The 22,841-nt window shown below is 36.9% G+C and overlaps 1 protein-coding gene and 1 long non-coding RNA gene across 2 annotated transcripts in view; both read right to left on the bottom strand.

Annotated features, from left to right (window-relative positions):
- On the bottom strand, nt 1-7,345 carry LOC148225173 (uncharacterized). The gene is made up of 5 exons (XR_015804127.1): nt 7,192-7,345; nt 6,434-6,552; nt 5,472-5,593; nt 2,330-2,399; nt 1-903 (listed from the first exon to the last, which is right to left on the bottom strand). It is a non-coding gene; the product is annotated as an uncharacterized LOC148225173 (long non-coding RNA).
- Nucleotides 7,346-18,768: 11,423 nt separating this feature from the next.
- COL6A6 (collagen type VI alpha 6 chain) overlaps nt 18,769-22,841 on the bottom strand; it is a 65,525-nt gene continuing 61,452 nt past the window's right edge. Inside the window, exons 28-30 of the mRNA XM_088160693.1 lie at nt 22,098-22,191; nt 21,620-21,891; nt 18,769-20,035 (exon numbers count right to left, since the gene is read on the bottom strand). Coding sequence (XP_088016819.1) covers nt 19,863-20,035; nt 21,620-21,891; nt 22,098-22,191 — 539 coding nt within the window. The 3' untranslated portion in view covers nt 18,769-19,862. The remainder of the gene's footprint in view (nt 20,036-21,619; nt 21,892-22,097; nt 22,192-22,841) is intronic.

Here is a 22,841-nt window from a genome sequence, read left to right as displayed (position 1 = left end):
TCAAGTATACTTTCAGGTTTCTGAAAGCAATGGAGATATTTTATTTCTCTGAGGCATGAGGAATAGGTACTGTAATTTCAAAACTGCACTGTACGTAAAGTATCTTTCTAGTGACCTTGGTCTTTGTAACTCTTGGAAACCTTGAAAAGAAGCAGATATCTCTCTGGAATGCAGTGTACTTTCAGAGTAAAATAATGAACAGCTTCTGCCTGTCTTCAGGTTACTGTGTGCATTTTAAGTGCATTCCTTCTCCCCTTCCCAGACATCTGACAAAACAAACACAAACATCTGCTTATGAAGACAGAAATTTATTTCTTTGGTTATTTCCCCCCGTCTTCTGCATCCTTTTTGTTTTCAAAATACCGAATATTTTGTTGAGGGAATCTCTTCCCAATTCATGTGCTTGAATGAGCTTGTAGATACAAACAGTGCTTCTGTAGGAGCTTGTGATGGAAATAGATGGAAATTAAACATTTCTCATCACTGTGGAGGACTGCAGACTCTAACAGCAAAACATAACCCCCTTTCTCCTCTTAAAGTTTAATGAGAAGAGAGATGAGAAAATGGAAAGCTAAAGATATGAAGATATGGAAACTGGAGAATCCATGTACTCCACTTGCAATTAATTTGATAGACTCTAACTCTATCTGAAGGAACTGAAATCCCTGCCTTCTGGTCTCCTTTTTCATAGAGAACTGCTGAAAATTACTTCTCATCTGCAAGTTTTTAAAAGAGCGTCATCAGATCATGATTTCAGCAAGCATTGCTGATGCATTGGGAAGGGACAACAAATAGCAGAAAATTGCAAGGAAAAGATATTTCATCTCTTTATGGTGCAGGCAATTTTCTTCCTATAACATCGTATCAGTGGTTGGAATTCACATCTTGGGAAAGGCATGAAAGCTGGAAAGAATTTAGAATAAAAGTTTTAACATTTGACTGCAAACCCCAAAACCCATTCTCGGGAAATGCAATTCAGGAAAAGGCTAAAAATTATTTGTAGGACTTCTTCTTGAAGATCTATTCCTTTTAGCTAAGCAGCTATTGACTATTCTGATACCTACTCTGCAGTTCAGTTTTTATTCACCTAAATCTTGGTGGAAACAGCATGGAGCTGAGAGAAACCAAAACACAACCTTGTACTTTAAAAGGGTGGCTCTCAGCAGGTGAATGTAAAAGCATCAGGCTTCGTGTCCCACTTAGAGAGGATTCACTCAGAAAGTGGATGGAAGCTTATGTGAATCATTCACTTGCAAATAGAGAAGGAGAAAGTAATGAAAAGAACAGCTTGAAGCAGGGGCAAAACCCAAGTTGATTGTTACAAGTCAATAATAGTGCTATTATCAGCCATGATACGAGAACTGCTGCTAGAGAAAACTTAAAACAGGGTAACTGCAAATAAGAGATGGTGTTTCTAAACATAAGAAAATCGGAACAAGAACTCTCAACAAGCTGCTCTGTTTTTTTCCTCCAAGAGTAGGCTTTCAAAATCTTTGGTTTTGCACATTATTATCACCACTTTTTCTAATGCAAGAATTCGAATTCTTCTCCAGGTTCATGCTCAAGCTGCCTTAATAAGTAGCTGTTAGAAGACAATGTGCCTGCCTACATAACAGAGATCCTTCTATACAGTAGTAATGGGAACCAGGAAAATGTTAGGAACTTTCACACACTTCTTAGTTTTGCTTCAGGGAAATAATCCCGAAGACAATGACTCGAAAACTTAATGTTTCATAATGTCTTAATCTTTTTCTTGCTGTTCAGAACTGTCTCTGGAGTCCTTTAGCTGCAGTTCCCAGTGTGTGTCCTAGCGGGCAGTTCTCTAGTGAATCTCTGCATTCAAAGTGAGCCCTTTGCACTTTGATTCCGTTTCAGAATTAACCAATGTCTTTGGCAGGGGAAATCACAAAACTGGCTGCCACCAGTGGCTGTTTTCCCGAGTTTTGACTTCTCTTTTTCCATTGTGTTTATGCCTTCGTGTAACAACAACAACAAAATAGCATGGTAATATTAACATGATAGGGCACAGAGAAATTTTCAGAAGGACCCAATTACTAGTTTCATGTGACTGTAAAGGTGTATTTAAAACACGGAAGTAACACAAAGGATGTCATTAATTAAGCACAACAATTTTAAACTTTTTCCAGCATGGTACGATGTCAATTTCTAATGTGTCTTTTACAGTCCAGTTCCGCTCTTTCTTTTGCAAAATCAATGCAAATGCAAATCAAGCAGAATTTTACCAATAAAACAAAAAACTGTTGAAAATACCCATGAAGGACAGTGCTCTGAAAACCTCTAATGTCCGAATAATTATTAATGGACTTACACAGTTCATTTATTCTGAAAGTGGAGTCTGCACGTTTCCTTGGGCTCTTCTGGTGTGTAGTTGTCCTCTCCTGTTCAGAAAACAGTAATAAAATTCATTAGTTTTATGGAATTTAGAAGATTTTGGCAAAGTTTTGCCCTTTATCCAAAAATAGCTGCAAATTAAGTGACTTCACTGATTTTATACACTTATAGCAAACACTATATGTATATGAATGCTGTGGTGGTCTGATTCTGCATTTATGAATAGGAAAATTTGAACGAAAAAAATGAAGGACCTAAATAAACTTAAATTTCAATGAATGTGAGGATTATATTTATACCTTATTTATTTTCTTAGTAAGGTGTTCTGACTTTTCACTCAATATCTTTTTATATGGTTTATATTCACAATTTAACACACACAGGATACAGACAATCACGACTGTTCTCACTCCCATTTGACAGGCAGAGATTATTTTGACAGTAGCAAGAAAATCAGGTGTTAGAATGAATTCTGAACTCAGTCCCATTTGTATTCTCTGTATTTAAACAGCAACGATGATGGCTGAATCCCCTCTCTAGCTATAGGACGAATCTACAATATATGATGCCCAATATTTGACATAACAACTTTCAGGAGTTACTCCAACAACTCTTCAGAATAAACAAAGGCAACGTTTTTGAGTTCACTATTGCATATTCAGGGAATGTAATGATCAGAATATCATCTCTGAGGGGCAGAACCCCTGTGAGGCTTCCAGGTCATTCAGTGGTAGCTTTTTGGATCACTTATGTTCTTGCATATGAACTTTGTCTCCAGACAACTGTTTATCCTTATAGAAGATCTGAAACAACAAAACTAGCTATGCAGTGCCCTGTGTTTGCCCTCACACCACTCTGCTCTAACAGATGCAGCTTGAAATGAACTTCCTCATATTTTACAAGAAAGACAGTAAACTCCCTATCTCCCCACGATGTGGCACAGAGGAAGCAGCAGCAGAGATCACTGGCAACTTGTGGTGATTTTGCAAGGTGAACAAAGTTTAGAATTGTGCTAGATGCCAGAGTACACAAAACTTTACCAAATTATATAATCTTCTATTGTGACATTTTAAAGTTTTTTTTTTTAATTCATTGGTTTTAGAAAAAAGTCACACCTCTTTGGATGAAGACAAAAAGTGCTTTAGGAAATAAGTTAAATCCACTGAATGTGAAAGAAGTGGCAGGTCAGATCCTGCTGGACTCAGTCTCATGAGGAGGCCTGAGGCATATGAACAAGAAGAGAGATTTTCAGTAAGCTTCAGTCTCTCATCTGTTAACCTCTAAGCTAAGCATGACACTTGAGGAAAAGGAAGAGGTTTCCATTTCAAATAACTCATCTGCAATATAAACCACCAGAATGGGACTAAATAATTCAGTCTTAATGAGAAACACAGTTCCCTTTGGGAGTTTTTCACATGAGTTACACTGTACCTAATACAGTCTTTTCATAGACTATGCGTGACAGGGAAGCCTTTTTTCCAGTTAACATTATTTAATTATGCCAGACAGAATGAAAAACTAATTGCTTAAAATAATCTTGGACATTGCTCCACGAGTTTCAACTACATGCTAGAGAAACACCACCTAATAAATCTTTTTAAAAGAGGTTTTTCTTTATAAAATAGGTCAAAAGGAAGAATACAGACTTAAAATTCATGACATTCTTCCTATGTAGTGGTATTATTATAACTTCTGGAAGATCATATAGTATTTTTGGTGAACATTAACAGAATCTAAATCAATAACTCAATTTTCTAAATGTAAAAATCTTCTGTGTCCTTCTTACAATTACTTTTTCATATATCCTTTTACTCATTCCTAATCAGACAGAATAATAATATACTCTCAACACCAAACTTATAGTTATTATACATTCTTTTTTGCATTTTTTTTCATAGAAATGCACCCTCATTTCACATCATGTTCTTTAATGCCAACTATATGTTATTGTATTTGGTCTTCTTCATCTAAAATGAAATTACATTATTTCCTAGGACATTTATTATGGACAGATCACATTTCCCTGTAGGACCACTTGGCAGTACTAAATGAACCACTACAGTTAAGAACTCCTTTCTAACATTTTTTTACAGTATGTGACAAGAGTATAAAATCCTTTCAGAAACTAAACAGCAAAATAATAAAAAATAATCCATACTTTAGTGAACTTATAGCATGCAGCAATTTATTTTAGAAGTAGAGTGTACCTATAGTAATTCTATAAAATATCTTATTATGAGGAACGTGACTACTAATAATTTTGAGCTTTATTACTTAAAATATAAGAAAAAAAAGTAGAAAACACCTCAAAAAGAGGTTTTATGTTTTCATTAGCTGCACTATGGGCACTGTTGATTTCACCTCAACCTTTATAAGAGAAACAGTTCGTTGGTTTGAGGATCTTGAAGTCATCACTGATAAGGAAAGCCTACCATGACAACGTAACAAATGGTGTTTTTGCAACAATGAATAGGAGAGATTGTCAGTTTGGATAACAACATCCAACTAAGTAGCCAGGCTGGCCCTTGTCTTCCAGTTCCAATGTCTTCCTACACTCATGCAGTTTCACTGTTTCTCTTTTGTGAAAACGGTGCATTAACTGTGTCAGTCTCACTCCCTCATAGGGTGCCTTTTCCAGGTGTAGCTTCCCTGCTCTCTGCTCATAAAGCAAGATGGAAAAAGCTCAGTTATCAGCCTTTCATTAATTTTCTTTAAAATAAATGACAGACAATGAGAAATAAGATCACAAGAGGAAAGCACAACAAGTGGCAGAGTGCTACTCATTTCTGAGAACTCATTTTGTACAGTGAATTTACATTTATTCATAGGTAGAAGTAGGTCAGGCACATCTACATATGAGAAGATGGTGCTGCACCAAAACAGACAAGTAGAGGCATTCTGCAGTTTTTCTCATGAAGCAGAAGCTCCACACCCATTTGTTCTTCATGCAGTCCCTCAAAACAAGAAACTTCATAATAACTACTAGAATTACTTCTATTGCACTCATCTCCATAACAGCTTGTTTAATTGAAGAAGCTGGTCCATGGCTGTAAATTAGAGCTATTTTGTTCACTTTTAGCAATTTGTACAGTTCTTCTGAAACATTCATGGCAACAAACCTCAACACATATCCAGTGTCCTGTTTACTGGAGCATCTCTGGTGAGAAATATTTTTTAGTGATTTGAGTAGCATATTCTTGTTGTGAAACTCTGAGAAGTAGATGAGGTGGTGGTAACAGAGCTGCAGGAAACAAAAAACACCCCCAAATTATTTTGTTCTCTTGCATCTCAGACACAGAGAGTAATACACTTAAAAGCTATGTAACACAATGATGAACTGCATCCCACACTTGATTGAAGCTCAAAGAAAAATGGGGAGCTAGACAAAAATCTGCTCAATGAATAGTGAAGTGAAGCACAGAAGAGTACAGATTGTTTGTTTTTGTGAAAAGGTCTTACAAAGTTATTTGACAAATAGTGCTAAATTGTATTAGCACTATTTACAGATGGATAAGCTGCAGCAGACAAAAGAAGTTGCTTTTCCAGCACCACCTAAACACAGGACAACAACAGGGGCAGAAATTATCTTGGGTTTTGTCCAAGTTCTGGCAGGTCCACATTCACCTGCAGTCTGAATCTCTGCAAATCTGCTGCAGCCTGAGCCCCCTTGCTGAATGTGCCTGCAACAGTCAACATTGGGGTATATAGCTGTATCCTGTAATTACAGCACACAATCTTCTCTTTTAAAGATTCTCTGTGGTACAGTGAGGGCCTACACTAATTCAAGTACTGCTGTGGGGCTCAGATACTGATTTGATGCTATTATTACTGCATTATTACTAAGAGAACTGTTCAGGTTTTATAATGTATGTGACATTTCTGTAGTAAAACACATTTCACCTTGTAATTACTGCAGCCATTATATTACATCTAAAAGCAGAGCTGTGCTGAAGAAAATAATCTGCTGCATCATGAAGAAAAAAGTAATTTAAAAAATCACAGGCTACAGCAGGCAGAAAAACTACAGTAACAATAAGATCATTTATCTAGCACTCATGAAGGGAGGAGATTACTGACTCACCATTCTAGCCAAATTCAGTGTAGGACAGGGGTTCCATTATAATTTCCTGTACATAACTGGTATCAGACACATTTGCACATGGAACACACCAAGAACGGAGTATAGCTGGGGGGAAAAAACTGCACAAAGCAAAACAAAGGAGAACAATATTGAAATCCGAACAAATAAGGGGGAGAAAGTTTTAAATAATGGGTATAGTAAAATTTTTTGTCAGCTCAGTGTGAAGCAGTGGAGGAACTGGTGGGAGTGAAGTTAAACAGAAAAGAAGGTCAGAAAAGGGACAAGGGAGACAATCCACAGTGCTGAAGCTGCAAGACAATTAGAATTATGAAAGGTCAGAGAAGGATAATGCAAGCTGTATCTCCCAGGGAAAAGCAGAAAGAATAAAAAATAAGACACACAGGGACATAGAGAAAAAGGAGAAATGACAAAGGAAGAAGAATGACTACTTCATTATTGCCAACAATACCCTTACTAATATGTTAAATAATATATCACTGAAACAAAAGGATGCAAGCCTTTAAGAAGACCAGTGACCTCTATTGTAAATAGAAATTTGAAGCTGCAAATAAGTAAACACCTGATTCAATGAAGGATTTAACCCCTGTGAAGGAAACACACAGCTCAGAATGTTTGGTTGAGTGGAGCCTACCATTACATAGGCAAAGTAGTTCACAGCTTATTAGATCTCTGCTAGGTCAATTTGACAAATAAACAGTATCATTAGTATCAGTAACATAGGAGCAAGATGTACTCACCTTCCCAGAAAGCTAAAGAAAAACAAAAAGAAAGTTTAGTTGAAAAACATTGCATCTGAAGCGTTTTGGAAACAAAAGCTGAAATCACTGTTGGAACACACACTGAATTTATTTTCTGTATTTCTACAGATTTTAAATCTCTGAGTGACTTAAGATGCATTGCTGTCTTCCACTGCTGTGTATGCTTGCTAAACTCCTTTTGGTTTTATTGGAGAACAGAGTAAAAGGACAAGCAGGACCTGGGCCTGCTCCACACCAAACATTTTCATTGAGAGGTCTCTCTGAGAGTTTACAGACATAAGTATACTTCTTGTAGAAACTCACACTATTTGGCACAGTCACCTCCTAAGGAAATAGGATAGATAGACTAGGAAAAGCAATGCAAACTTACCTCATGGTAACTGGAACCACTGGATACCAAGACACTTAACATTTCCAACAAATGATGCTATAGTAACTTCAGTAAAATAAGGTAATCTAAGCAAGGAAAAAAAACCTTCTGCATTCTCAGCCCTAACATCATTTTTCAAGCACCTGCCTGCAAGACCATACATTCACAGGAGGGCTGAACACAGAACCAATGTGATATTAATAAATGAGGGAAGAAATTGATTACTTAGCTTTACAATATCAAAATACAATTGAATGCTTATAGCTGTCTTAGTAGATGTAGGTAATGAGTTCACATGGCTGTGGACAAGAACAAAAAGCCATACGTGAGTACATGAGTACTCAGTGAGGTTGTTCATTGCATGTGTTTGTAACACAGACTTTGCCTGAGATATGTACAGAAAATCAGGCTTGTCCTTTCAGTCATTTTCTCTCCTAATAAAAAAAGAAAAAGCAAAAATTTCAAGTTACGTTCTCTTCATCTCACTTTATTGCTCAAATATTTTACTAGTCATGGGGGAGGAAATCAAAGCCAAGGATTATTTGCATTACACGTTTTTATATGTTTTTATAATGTCTGCTATGATTTGGGGATATTGAAATTCCACAGTAGAACTGAAGGTTTTACTACCTGTGATCTGTTATTTCAATTATATATTTTTATATATAAGTATATACACACACACACATATACACATATACGTCTATATGTCTGTACATATATGTATGTATATATATTATCTTTATTCCATTTAGGTTGAGAACACATGGGGTTTTTTGTTTGCAAGGACCGACCTCTAGTGCTTACGGAATTTGAACATGACTGTTGCAATTCATTTTACCTTTAATCCTATTTTGAAGCTGTAAAAAATTCACAGTATATCATCTGTAGAAAGACACGGGGAAAATACCACCTTAGCAAGAGCTGCAGACTTAGCAATGATAACAATTAATGAGGGAAAATGAACCCAATCCGTTTTTTATACCATGTTGAACTTGCAAAGCTCAAACAGGAAGTCAAAAAGTCAAAAAAGTCAAAAGTCAAACAGGAAATAAATATTTCTAAGTGAGCCTCTTTCATTTGAGACTAACGATACATACTGCTGAATTCCCACAATGGCACTTCTAGAGTTTGTTAGAAACACATAATTGCAAAATTTACAGTGCTACTGACAACCAAAAATTACAGTAATCATTCTCTTCTGCATTAGTTAAAAGGAGAGGTTTAAAGTATGAGTCAGGTACACTTTTCAAACATGCACAAATCATGCATTTAGATGATGACTTCTGGAAGTTACATTTATAGGTATACAATCAGCTACTTGCATTCAGAAGTACCTGATTTGTGCTTGCATACAGATGGATTCCCTGTCTTCTTTATTTAATAAAGTATTGAAGTTCACAGAGTAATACAGTCATGCAATTTACAACATATGGGCAACACTTCAATGGAATTAATCAGAACACTGAACATATAGCTACTCCAGACCTCCACAAGAGGAAGAAAATATTCTGTTTTATTCCTTATTTGCCCTTAAAGATGAAAAAGAACAAACATAGTTTCCAGTAATGGCAAAATATTTGGAGTCTAGGTCTTACCCTACACCCTGGAGATCGTCTGTTACTTCAACTGTCTTCCAGACCAGCAGGTCCTTGAATAGTTCTATGAATAGTAGCATTTTACATTTGTGGTATTCAAACAACATACAGAGGCAATATAAAATTTTTATTTTCTATTGGAAATGAGCAGATTTCTCTCCTTCTTCCCTTATTTGTTACATGCTTAAATTCCACTGAAATAATGGTAAATGAGAAATAAGAAAGAAGAACATCAGATCTGGCACCATTTTCACTTATAAGAGATGAACAGCCTGGGTGGAGAACATCACAGCACCAATTTTCTTCTAGTAGTTCAGCTCATTTTTTAAACTGAGTTATTCATCCAATATGTTCAAAGTCCATTTAAAAATACAGTCCTTAAAATAAAATTAGCACATGCTTCAGCAGGGAGCAGCCAGCCCTTGTCAGTCCCTGTCATAGCAGAGAACATCTGAAGTTACTACTCAGCCATGGAAAAGCTTGTGAAGACAACGGAGAAAGAAGCACATAAGAAGCCAGAAAATAAAAAAGAAAGCCAGGACAAAGAATGTAATGGGGAATAAAAGTGATCATCTCACTGCTCTTAAACCAGCTTATTTCTTCTACAGCAGTTTTTTACCTAAAAGGCAAAAAAAAAAAAAAAAGAAGATGAGCAGAACACACATAGCGATGGTCATCGCTTCTGTTTAGTGTGACTTATACAGGGACAGAGTATTAACAGCTTTTGCAAATGAGAAACATGTAAAAATCAATACAAGTGTGAAATCAGCATACATAAAGGAGGAACCTATTAAAAAAATCCATTAAAGAACATCAATGATGATGTACTCGTCATTCTGTCTCTATATATTTTTAGTCCATGTTCTGCAAGTCTCTTGTCTCCAGTTTTACCTTAGTTAGTTGGAAAGAATGCAATTAAAATTAGACAAGAAGTTCTGATAAAAATGCAAGCTTCTCAAGAAATTATGACAGTATTTTCCCCCTGAAACACAAGGATATGGAATTAAAAAAATTAGTAATAGATTCGTGTAAAAGACTCAGACCAAATTTGCGCAATGACCGGTCAATTTTTTACTGGAGAAAAGGAAAATGAGATGCAGCTGTTACTTTACTGCAGTATCATAAGATAACAAAAGACTTGCAACATCTTGTTTCACAGAACTGAAAGTACTCCTCCTTTTAATCTCCCACAACTATCCTGTTGACTGGTGTGTTTTCTCCAAATAATACTGTTTGTGGCAGAAGTAGGATGCTTCCAAAGTGTGATTTATCTACTTGTTTACTGAAGCACACACTGATTTCCCATGAGAACAGTGAAGAGCTGTCAGTTCAATTTATTTAACAAAACTTCTAATTGCTCCCTAATTGCTGTGTAAGCACAAATATTGGAGAAAATATTAACAGGCAATTTCTGTGCAGAGAACATTGAAAATGTCCAGTGATACCAACAAGAACAAGCCTCTGTCAGATTTTCTACAATGTCACCAAACCATGGTGTTCAGTGAGCGAGCCTGCTTTTTCTGTGGGGATAGCTCTGCATCCAGAGAGTATAGATATTAAGCAGCCTTATTATTTGAAGCCTAAAGTGTAGTACCAATTTCACAGATCAGTCCTATTTATGCAATTTTCATTGTTTTGAGAACTGATTGGGGTTTCATACTTCATATTCAGCCTGAAAAAAAATTCAGGGTTTTATCTGGCTAAATTATTCCATTGGATTGTGAAAGTTAGTATATTTACTCTGTTTTTTAATTAAACACTAAACCACAATTATATAGAATATTTGAGAATGCCATGGAGGTCGTAGGAAGTGTGAGCAACAACAAAAAGGTAAATACACCTCTACAAAAATTCCAACTGCTCTTGAAAGCAAGTCCTTACAAAAGCCCCTGTGCCACGGCACTCGGAACAAGAGACACAGAAAGGAGTTCAAGGAGAAAAGGTAGAAAACCTTTTTAGGAAGGGTTTTCACTAATGAAATAACCACTATTCTTAGGAACAAAAATTATGATAATTATTAGATTAATAGCATCAATTCATACTTGATAGTTTCTGCATGACCAAATCTGTGACCTTTCGTCTTGTTTTCTGTCCTAGCTTACTGTAATAAAACTGTCAAGGTTCTGTTAACAGCTTGTTACAGATAACTACAGAAATTTATTAGGTATAATTGTAGAATTTATCACAGCTTGAAAAAAGTACTGGTGCAGGAGAAGTGCCTTACACTACCACTTTTTTTCTGCATTATTTCTAGGAAGGTGGCATTATTATAAATTTGATATTTTTTTGGTAATAATGAAGTTTTATAAATTTTTAAAATTTGCTTTTGTCTCTTAGCAATATGTATCTCTGGTTAAAATCATGTGCTTATAAGAATTTTGAAAAATTAGTTATGAAAAATATTCTGCCTTCAATCCTCAGCTAGTTAAATATCCAGTACCTTATAATGAAACAACATAGCATACTTGCAGTATATTCATTACTGCAAGACTCTTACTTCCTGGTTTTTCTGTCCTTTTTGACCCTAAAAATCAACGTGTACAAAAAAGTTCAGCTAACACACACAAATCATTAATGCTGGGGTTTTTCCACTAGTGAATTTTAAAAATGCTCACCTGAGGTTCTTTGTATCCTTGTTTTCATTGCAAGCCATTGTAACCAGGCTGCTGACAACTGATCTGTTTCTAAATGACAACACATCTTTGTCTTGTTAAGGCTTTTTTTTTTGTGACCTAACAGACAGTAATATGTTGGGACTAATTGCATTGAAAAGGTTTAACTTTTTCTTTACATCTTCCTCCTATGTGTAACATACTTCCTGGCATTTACAGATGTCAATGAAGATTCCAGAAGATCTATCTATTCAGTCTCATTTCAGCACTGAACACTGCAGACACAGAAAGAACTAGCAATCCACATGGCAAAAATAATTCAAAGACAGGACTCCTGAAATGATGCAGTCGTAATGTTCTTGAAATAAAATCTTGACATTAAAAAAATCATATAATACTACAGCTACCAGGAAAGATTTGCTGAGCACTAGGCCTGGTGCTGGAAGCTGACACAACTAAATGAAAAAGAAATTTTATATATCTAACAATACAAGCAAGCTATAAATACCTAAAACTTGCAGTTTTATCTGTGCAATATTTGGAGCACATATAGCTCTGCATATCCTTCAGCAGCTCTACAAGGACAGAAAGGGTAAGAAAGTTTTATCTGGAAGTGAGGTAGCAAGCAGTTATTTTAAAGCATTGCACATGTGTTAAAAACCACCTTCTGATAAAGACTATGACAACAATCTTCTCTCTTTTCTCCCTGTCCTACACTGGCCTCTTCTAATGAATGTATACCCTGTTTTCAAAACTACTCATTGGCTATTCATCAGTAGTTTGCTCTTTTTCAGAGAAGCAAAAAGTATTTTAAGTCCTATAGTATCTCTTCCGATAGAAATTCAAACAAAAAGACATGCAGATAACTTTGTGGAACACAGTTGTGCCTTGTGCTTGGAGTTTATTAAAGATATTTTTCACAGGGACAGTTTCATGAAATAGCTATACTATTGTTTTCAAATCCAAACCCTGATCAATAAAAGATGACTAAGTGTTACTGATACACAAAGTCACCCTTTTCTCCTTTATTTCCAGGAACCCCAAGAGATCTCTTAGAGACAAAATATGGTATATTATTTCATTTTTACCACTCGGTAACTTGGAGGTCAAGAAGGCAAAAGAAAGGAAATAATGTATCTCTTCTCTACTAATTCCATCGCTCCCATCTTCCCCATTGTTCCTGAAATAATAAAAATGTGCATGAATTTTTCACATAAATAGCCAATCAACCAAACAGGAAAAAAAAAGGAAAAAAAAATCCTAAACACAGGAATGAATGCTTGCAGTTAGATTTCCCATATTTTTCCTAGGCAAAACCACAAACTGGGCACTGCAGCAATCTGCACACAGCTTTAAAAAAAAAAAAGTAACATTTATTTAACACTCACTGACATCTCTGCAAAACTCTCAAAATATTCAATTATTGCAAGAGAGAACCCTAAAGAACACTGCATTCACATATTCAGATTGTCTAGAGTAATATTGTACCCTTTTCCAAACAAATCCTTGCATCCATGAAAAGAAAAATTATGGCAAAAGTTAGAAAAACATGTAGTAAAAACATTGAAGAATTATTCTAAAACACAAATAGAAAGTATTTTCATAATTTTTGTTTAATCTTTAGACCTCCTTTATCTGAATATGCAATGTTACCTGGTCTTCCTTTTGGCCCTGGTGGCTCTCTCTGTGCATCCTGCCTAAGGGAGGTGAAAAGAATGGCTACAGTCAGTAAGCTGAAGAAGCTGGTTTTTTAACCATGCATATGTACCAGGAAGAGCCAGCTCTATTGAAGTTCAGATGCATTCTGGGTTTTTTTTTCTAATTTGAAGGGAAGTGGAAAACACTTAACTAGCCACCTATTAATCAAATGGGAGCTATTTTTAAAAATGTGTTTTGAACAGTTATTAACCCTTAATAAATGGCATGTTTGTGATTTCAGGAAGGCTGGATATCTTATATTGCTATATCACTACTTTCCAAAAAAATTTTTAATCTTGTTTTTTAAAGTAATATGTGATGAAAATCTTTTTACGGAATATTGAGTGGTGATTTTAGTTCCAATTTTGGTGGAAGCAAGTCCGTGCTCTGATGTTTGATTTATGTGAACTTATTTTAGTTGAGAAGAATCCATCCCTATGAATTTACTGATGACAAAACACTTGTTGCAAGAAAACATTTATTTTGCAGGATTATTAGTATACTATTTACTAAAGTAAATAAAACACATATACATGTATTCAAGTCATTAGGAAGCAATTGTCAGTGCAAACTACTGCAATGCAATATTTCTGGACATAAAGCTGATAGCTCTTTTAAAACTTCAGCAAGGCTACAGCCAAGCACCTAACTTCCTCATGAGCTCAGACTCTGCTGACCTAAGGACTCTGGAAAAGTCTCCTGCACTCCATTACAGGTACTGGGTAATCTAGGCTCAGCTGAGAGAGGGAGGCAGGATAAGAACAGGCATAAGACAATTGCAACATGGTCTTTAACTACAAGAATATCTTCTTTTTTCCCAGTCCTGGCAGTTGACTTTCAACTTCAATTTTAGTAATTATAGAGTTGGCTCTTGATGGTACTTTAGACATGTCCTTTCTTGGGTCTGCGGCTGCTAGCACTGCCTTGCCTTGGGAATTCTCTGGCAGCTCAGAGATTTCTTGTCAAAGAAAGTGTAAAGATAAGAGAATCTCAGAACTTAAAGCTGTGGATTCAATTAGGTAAGAAAACTAATTAAAGAAGAGGAATTATATGGTATTTCCCCCTTAGATCCTGCTAGAGAACATTGTCCTTCACATGTCTGTTACAGTAAACCCTTGACCTCCCTTGCTGAAGATTGTAGTTAATTGGTTTTTCCTGTGTTCTCAGCTATTTCTGCAGGTTAGCAATAAATATCTGGAAAGGTGTAATACACAGCTTCCTTCTAAAAAGTGTTTTAATTTGAAGAAGGCATCAAGCAGTCCCTGGTTTTCACAATCAAATACCATATTTCTCAGATGAAACTGATATAATCTTCCATTAGACACACTTAACAGCTAAGGCTTTTGTTTTTCGTATTAATTTACTTCTTTTTTATTTTTTATTTTAATTTTTTTTTTTATTTTTCAAAAAGTAGGAATGGGATTTGGAAGTAAAAAGATGTTCCCTAAGATCTTAAAAACTGCTGACAGACATCCCTGGAACATGAAACATGCACTCACCCAGAAAGAAAGCAATCTAGGCAGAAAAGGATCGTACAAAATGCTTCAATACACTACTTGACTCAGAAAACAGTGGATGTACATGGCAAAGGTGTCTATTGTCCAGAAGGTGCATTCAGGTTTGATGTGAGCTGGACTATGCCAGCTGCCTCTGAAATCACTGGGATCTTTTTTTTCTTCCTGTGAGAGACACAGTGATGTACACCTACTAACAGGCTGTCCTATGGAATTGTTGGAGCAGCACTGCTATGAGGCTGGCAAAAAACTTGCCCCAGAGGTTTGGAGACTTTTTGGACACTTTCTTCTCTCTTCTTTCATCTCCTGGGAAGGGTAAGGTCCCAAGAACAGAAGACATTCCATGCAGGAAAGAGCACAAAGAGTACTCTGTGAAGGTAAAACAGTCAGGGAACATTAACCTTGACAAAGCAAAGGTGATACCAGTGAGCAGAAGGTGTCACCTAGATGAACTTGCATCTGCAGAGAAACCTCCTTTGACTAAGGACCCCAGAGCAGTGTTACTCTGTCAAATCAGTTTCTCAGCTCACAAAAACTCTCAGATTTGTCATTGATGGACAGCCTGATACAACATTAAAAACCCTTTCAGGCACTTGGACAGTTCCTTCAGACCTATTCCTTCCTGACAGACCTGATAGAGATCTGGACTGTGACTATCCAGGCATGAAATGATCAGCCTTTACAAAACTCTATCAAAGACTGCTACCAGATTTCCACAATAACTCAAGATTTGCTCAGAGCTTTGTCCTAGTTGACAGGAAGAGGTGAGACAGGCAAGAATGGCTGATGACAACTATAACATAATCTATCTACAGAAGTACAGTTTTATATAGGGCACAGAGGGGCAGAAGGGCACAGAGAATCTATTTGGTCTAGAAATAGACCAAAAATATGAATGTCTATAAAGCTGGTTCCTTGGAGAGAAGATGTTGGAGTAGATTTGCTGGCAGGACTGGTGACTCTGTTCGGGTTCTATGCTGGCGTAGCCTCTTCCCAAAGGACTGCACTCTGTGGGAGGACCCCATACCAGAACAGGGAAAGAGTATGAAGAGTGGTTTGGTGGTCACCTGGTATCCAGATATGGTCAACCCACCACCTCTAGGGGTGGAAAATGTTCTGATATTTGTTGCTTTGATGTTTCTTCACAATAGCAGTTTGGTGTTTGTGATGAAAATAGTGTTGCAGAGCAGTGCTTGCACAGAGTCAAGGCCTCTCACCCTGCCGTGCCATCGAGAAAGCTGGAGATGCACAACAAGCTGGGAGGGGACCCAGCTGCGACAGCCAACCCCTGCTGATTGAAGGGATATTCTACACCACATGGCAATATGCTCAGCATCTAAAGCTGGGGAAGAACAAAATGGGAGGTGTTCACAATGATGTCATTTATCTTCCCAAGTAACTATTACACATGAGGTAGCTCTGTCTTCCTTAGGATGGCTGAACTGTCTGCCCATGGGAAATGGTGAATGAATTCCTTGTTTTGCTTTCCTCACATGCATGGCTTTTACTTTATCTATTAATCTTTGTCCCAACCCTTGAGTTTTCTCCCTTTTACATTCCCAATTCTCTTCTTGGCTGTGTAGGGCTTAGTTGCTGGCTGGGGTTAAACCATGGCAATCCTTTTTAGCTGCTGGGACTAGTGTAGAATGGGTTTGTCTCTGCCTGAGATAAGAATAACCCAGACAGTTTTCCTCAGCACATTTTTATTTGCACTACAGGAATTCTATCCCCTTCTACAGTATGTAAATTTTTGACTGGTCAGGGCCAGTCTAGTTGGCAGATTCCCTAATGTTCTCTTGCCAGGTGGCCTTCACTAAATGCTAAATTCCAGTATTTGAAGATCCCATCACCCATTGCTCTCAGTGCAGTCTTTAACAGTCCATTACATTGTTTTATTTTTCCAGAGGCTGGTGCATGATAGGGAATGTGATACACCCACTCAAATGCCATGTTCTTTGGCTCAAATGTCTACAAGATTGTTTAGGAAATGAGTTCCAATGATTAATTTCTTTCTGGAGTACTCTGTCCCATAAGACTTGCTTTTCAAGGCCCAGGAGGGGCAGTGGTGTAGGGCACAGGGTGTTTCCAGCCATCTGATGGTTGCTGCCACCATTTTAAGGATATGACTCTTGCTGTCACAGGTTTGCAGGAGTGTAATACAGTCAATCTGCCACATGTCCTCATACTTCTATTTCAGTCATTGTCCTCTGTACTAGAGAGGTTTTAAAAGCCAGGCTTGCTTAATTGCAGTGCATTTTTCACATCCGTGGATAATGTCTATGGTTAAGTCCACTCCTCAGTCATGAGCCCAGCTATATGCTGCATCTTTTCCTTGGTGTCCTGAGGTGTCATGGACCCACTGACATAGTAATAATTCACATTTACGTTGTCAATCCAAATCCACCTGAGCCATTTCAGCTTGGCAGCTGCTGGTTATTCTTATATACTTCACTGGCCTGACTTTTAGGTACATGAGCATCTACATGACGCACCTGCATAATCAGATTCTCCACAGGCTGCAATATTTTACCACAGTGTGGCAACCCAGATGGGCTTGGCCCTATGGTGCCAGTTATTCTGCTTCCATTTCTGCAGCCAGGCCGACAGGGCACTTGCTAGCATCCAGAAATCAGTATAAAGCATTGAGCACTTTTCCTATTCAAAAGCATCTAAAGCCAGCTGGATGGCTTTGAGCTCTGTAAATTGACTCAATTCACCATCTCCTTCAGTAGTTTCTGTGGCTTGTAGTAGGGGACTCCATACAATGGCTTTCCATATCTGATGCCTTCCCACAGGGTGGTAGGATCCAGCAGTAAACAAGGCCTATTGCTTCTTGCATTCTGCTAATTTATTATATAGTGGGGCATTATCAGCATGTGCTAATTCCTCCTCAGGTGATGCTACGAAATCTTTGCCTTCCGGCCAGCCCATGATGACTTCCAAGATTCCTGGATGACTGGGGTTTCTTATTTGAACTCATTATGTGATCAGTGTGACCCACTTACTCCATGTAGCATTAGTTGCATGATGTGCAGAGGAAAGCCTCCCTTAGAACATCCAATACAACATGGGTAATCAGGATGCCAGGAGAAGAACCTAAAAATCTGGATCTCCTGTGCAGGTCCCTTCACTCTATTTTGTTTTATGGCAAAACTGGCTTTCAAAAGGATTTGGACTATTTCCTTTCCTTTCTCAAAAACTCTTTTTGCTGTATTGCCCTACACAATGGTATCATCTATGTACTACTGTAGGTGTTCTGGAGCTTCACCCTATTCCAGTGCAGTCTGGATAGATCCATGGCAGTAGGGCTTTGTTTCCACACCTGGAGCAGTTGATTTCAAGTATACAGTCATCCCTCCAAATGGAAGCAAAGTGTGCCCTGCACTCTGCCACCAAAGGGACTGAGAGAAAACAATAGCAGGGTCAATTGTGGCAGAGTACTTGGCTGCTTTTGACTGCAGTTCATATGGAAGTTCAGCATGTCTGGTCCAGCGGCACTAAGCAGTAGCACCAGAATTACTTCATTCATAGAATTCCTTGCTAATTTCTTCTACAAGTGGACAAGAACTTTTTACCATAGAGTCAGTATTTTAACCAGCCCTTCCATTCTGCTAGGAAGGCCTCAATGTTGTGCATGTGATTCCTCTGAATCAGAGCAAAGCCTGTATTTTCAAATGGAAATTTAAAATTTTATTTAAGGAAAGCTGGCACATATTGTTTCATATCCAGTGGCATGCATCTTCATGCATAGAATATATGTCATTATTTCACTTTATTTCTTCAGTAAGAAACATTTTCTGCATAATTTTTACAGCTTTTCTTCCAGTTTAATCTTTTTTCTTTTTTTTTTTCCCAAGGGAGCATATAGAAAGATGCTGCTAGATCTAGTCTTGTACCTTGTAAGTGAATCCAGAGAAGAACAAAAGGCCAGGTAAGTACAGCCACCTCTGCAAAATGGCCTGTGGTGACAAAGTTAAATGCACTGTGACTTCTACAGCCATAAAATAGGCAACAACAGAATTTGGGTAAGTCATCAGAGTATGAAAGTTCAGGTAAATCCTACCCTTCTGCAGGGCACTGCATTTACTATCTTCAATCAGATGTCCTCAGGATTTTTTCTTTCACTCAAGAGCAACCATGAAAATCTAATGTTCTAAAATAAAAGCACTTGCCTAACATCTGGTAGCAAGGAAGGGGGGCCAATGCTTATTTACCAATGGGAAGCCACACCATGAGAATACATTTCCACCTGTTTCAAGAATGAACAGCAGAAGTAAAACATTTGAGAATGATTGATTTTATTCACATGATGGATTATTCAGGAAAAAAAAAAGAAGCCAAGAATGATGCTATGGCAATAATTTTTTTAAATCCTTTAAGTGTATTAAGTTATTGGAATTCTGTCATTTGAGATCTAAATGCTTTCTGGTATTTTCTATAAGCAGGATAAATGGGATAAATGTAAGCAAACACATCAAAACATTTTGATGTCAGTGTCTTGCATCTGATATTATTTCATGTAAATCTCTGAGACACTGCTTTGTTTTATGCAGTATATTCAGAAAGTGCACATTTTGGTATCTATGGAAGGAAGTCAAGTTTCAATACTTTTATGCCTTTTAAACAATGCACCGTTAGCTAATGAGAGTTTCTCAATACTCAACATGTTAGATCAATGGAGAAATAACCTAGATTTTATTTTTTCAATTACATCACCAGATAATAACTTTATAATTAAATATTTCTTTCAACTGAAATATGGGAGCCAAGTGGGTATGTAAAGCTTCCTCTTTGAATGCTTTTCCACATCAACCCAATAGTCTAACTGAAGAGGTAAAGCAATTTAAGTGTCTCTGCACTAGGAGGACTCTATACACAAGAATCCACATTCTTCTTGTGTTTCAAATCTATTTTTATTGCCTCCACAGCCCCCATACCAGAACTGACCACATATTTTCTGCTCTTTGTCGTAGTACCACTTCAAAATGTAATTCTGACATTCTCCACTATCTTGAACAAGGTCACATGCATCTGGAAAAGGGAAATAAGAGACAGATTTAATGAAAGAAAAATCCACCCTTCTCAGAATGATAAATTCAGGGAAAAATAACATTCAGTGCAAACTGTCAGACAAAAGGAGTAGCCAGTGTTCAAGGTCTTACACTAAGTATTCATCTCAAACCCCACAGTGCCAGTGCGAAAACCCTCTTTTTATGATTGCTTTACCCAGAAAGAATGTCTGAAACAACTAGATTTTCACTGCCCTAAACAGAAGGACTGCTAAAAGTTGTTTAATTGTCCAGGATTAAATTTTTATTAAAATGATTGTAAAATAACTATACCTGGTCCATAGGGATTAGGAGAATAAACTTTCTAATAATTCCCCTCTTCTTTATTCCAACTTCTTATACTGGTATCCATCAACAAAGTTTCATAAATTAATATACATAGGTTGTTAAACTATCCATGGTAGTCTTTTAGCCAAATCCAAGAGTATTACAGATTTAAATTGCATAAATTAGCAAAGTAGGTGAGAGAAGCATACTTAGTAGCAATCTGGTATTTGGTAAGAACAGATCTAACCATCTTTCACCAATGTAATTTCAGAGTTACTCAAAAGAAGACAGAAAGGGAGCTCTACACTTTGGTGTCAGTACAATATTAAAGAGGAAGACCTGAGAAATAAAGAAATATAATGATACAGCTTAAAGATTTAAAATTACATAACCTTCTCCTTATCAACTGAAAAGCAAAAATATCAAGCAAGAGATGAGCACAAAACACATCTCTCAAAAGGCAAGCTCTGGAACTGGGCTACATGTTTTTAGAGGTAAACTGATGGGTCACTAATTACAGCACAGGATTTTATTTATAAAGTATAAACAGTAACATATCTTGCTGTTACTGATACTCTCTCATCCTGAATGAGGCTACCAGATATTTCCAGAACCATTCTTGAGTGGAGAGGGATGAAAAACAAAGGGATAACAGCTCTAGAAATGAGCTACCACACCCAAAACTATGCAGACACTTTTAAATTTATTTTCACATATTTTCTCTCTAACTGTAGTTTAACCAATAAAAATACTTTGTAGTTTACAAGAACATTGGTGACAAATAATTTCATAATCACCTTCTCATACCTATATCTAGTGGCAAATCTGCAGTGCAAAATGTATCATTAGGAAGCACTTAAAAAGAATATATGAAGAATATATCTTTTGATGCCCCTGCTGATGGATCCTGTTCTTCCTACAGGAACAGACTGTAGCAGATATATTTAGTTCTTCCATGTTGAGCTAAATTAGCAGCAGGAGTAACTCACTAATTAGAGTGCAACTTGGGGATTTTAAAATGATCAAATATTTTAGTAAAGAAGATTAGAACTTTATATGATATTATTACAATAAGTTATAAATCAAAAGCGAAGTTATAATGACACCTGTAGTTCAGTCTTTACTATATAGGTTTGGACTGAATACTAACATATGGTGACTAAAAGCTTTGGAAAAATGCAAATGGAAATTCTTCATCTTGTAAAAATATTCGATTGAGTCCTTCACAGTTTAGTCTTTTTACTGAATTAAAAAAGATTTTCATATTCTAGAATCATACCATAATTATTACAGGCACCTCTAGTTTCTGCTGTTGTCTCTAAGTTTTTCTTGTTCTTCTCCTGAGCTTTTCCACACTCTTGAGGCATTTCGCTTTTATCATTTTCCTCTGTGAAATACTCATTCTCCCCATAATCATCTCTCATTTCTGGCATTGTGTAGACAGGTTCTTTGGCAGTCTCTTTCATACTCTTCATGACTCTACTTTCATTTTTTTCCATGTCTTCTAAAACTTGACGGGAACCCCTTTTAGGCATTCCAGGAAAAGGTATCCTTCCAGAGAGAGGGGGGAAAAATATTTAAGCACCAATATGACCTTAGAAAATGCATCTGTTTCATTCCTTCTGAAAAACATGAAAAGATCTTTTCACCCCAATCCCGTTTCTGTTATAACTACTTTGAATGTAACAACTAACTCAAAGGGATAAAGCTTACATTCAGAGGTATGCATTCAAAAAGTTAAATAGGCAACATCCAACCTTTCAGTCATGGATGCTTCCTGTTGTATGTCTCCCCTGTCTAAGTTTTCACACTCTTCTTGAAGTTCAGGTGAAGGATAATTGTTCATTTCTTCTGTGAGAAAGCACAGGTAGCAGGGTGAGTTTTAAAGTCCTTGAAACCCCAGTATGGTTAATTAAAAACACTACATGGCTGTTTTTGTGAACTGGAGTTTGCATCTTTCAGTAAGTAACATTCTATGTCCAGAGTGACTGACACTATGCCCAGAAAACTGAAAACTATTATAGAGATCAGATAGATGAGACTAACTCCTGAACCAATCTTTTATACTTTTGTCTTGCTCTTTAATACACTATTTCTCCTATAGAAACTTTGACCACTCCAAGCATATGCTTCTGGTGAGGATTTTAAATAAGTGGCAATTTCCTTTTTGATATTCTCTTGTTTCCATGTCAAAACATCTAAGACCAGCTAGGCTGCATGAATGTGTCTTGAAAAGTATGTCCTCTCTCTTTTTTGTAGAGAGGTTAAGATCAAATGTGCAAAATATTTATCTTGCACCTGCCCCAAAGCCTAAACAGGCATAAGCAGCTGATCAGTAGATCTGGACTTACCAACGATCTGAGGAGAAATGTGGGCCTAAATCAGGAATATGATGGTGTTCTCTTAGCTGAAGAATGGTCTATCTTTAGTGAAAGTGCAGTACACAAAGCCACACATTAAATAAAAGCTTAAGGGAAAAAGACTACTTTAGAATAGAATGC

The sequence above is a fragment of the Sturnus vulgaris genome, chromosome 1 (genome assembly GCF_052056855.1).
Source record: "Sturnus vulgaris isolate bStuVul1 chromosome 1, bStuVul1.hap1, whole genome shotgun sequence".
In the NCBI taxonomy this organism is placed as follows: domain Eukaryota; kingdom Metazoa; phylum Chordata; class Aves; order Passeriformes; family Sturnidae; genus Sturnus; species Sturnus vulgaris.
This window is presented reverse-complemented; position numbering and strand designations above follow the sequence as displayed.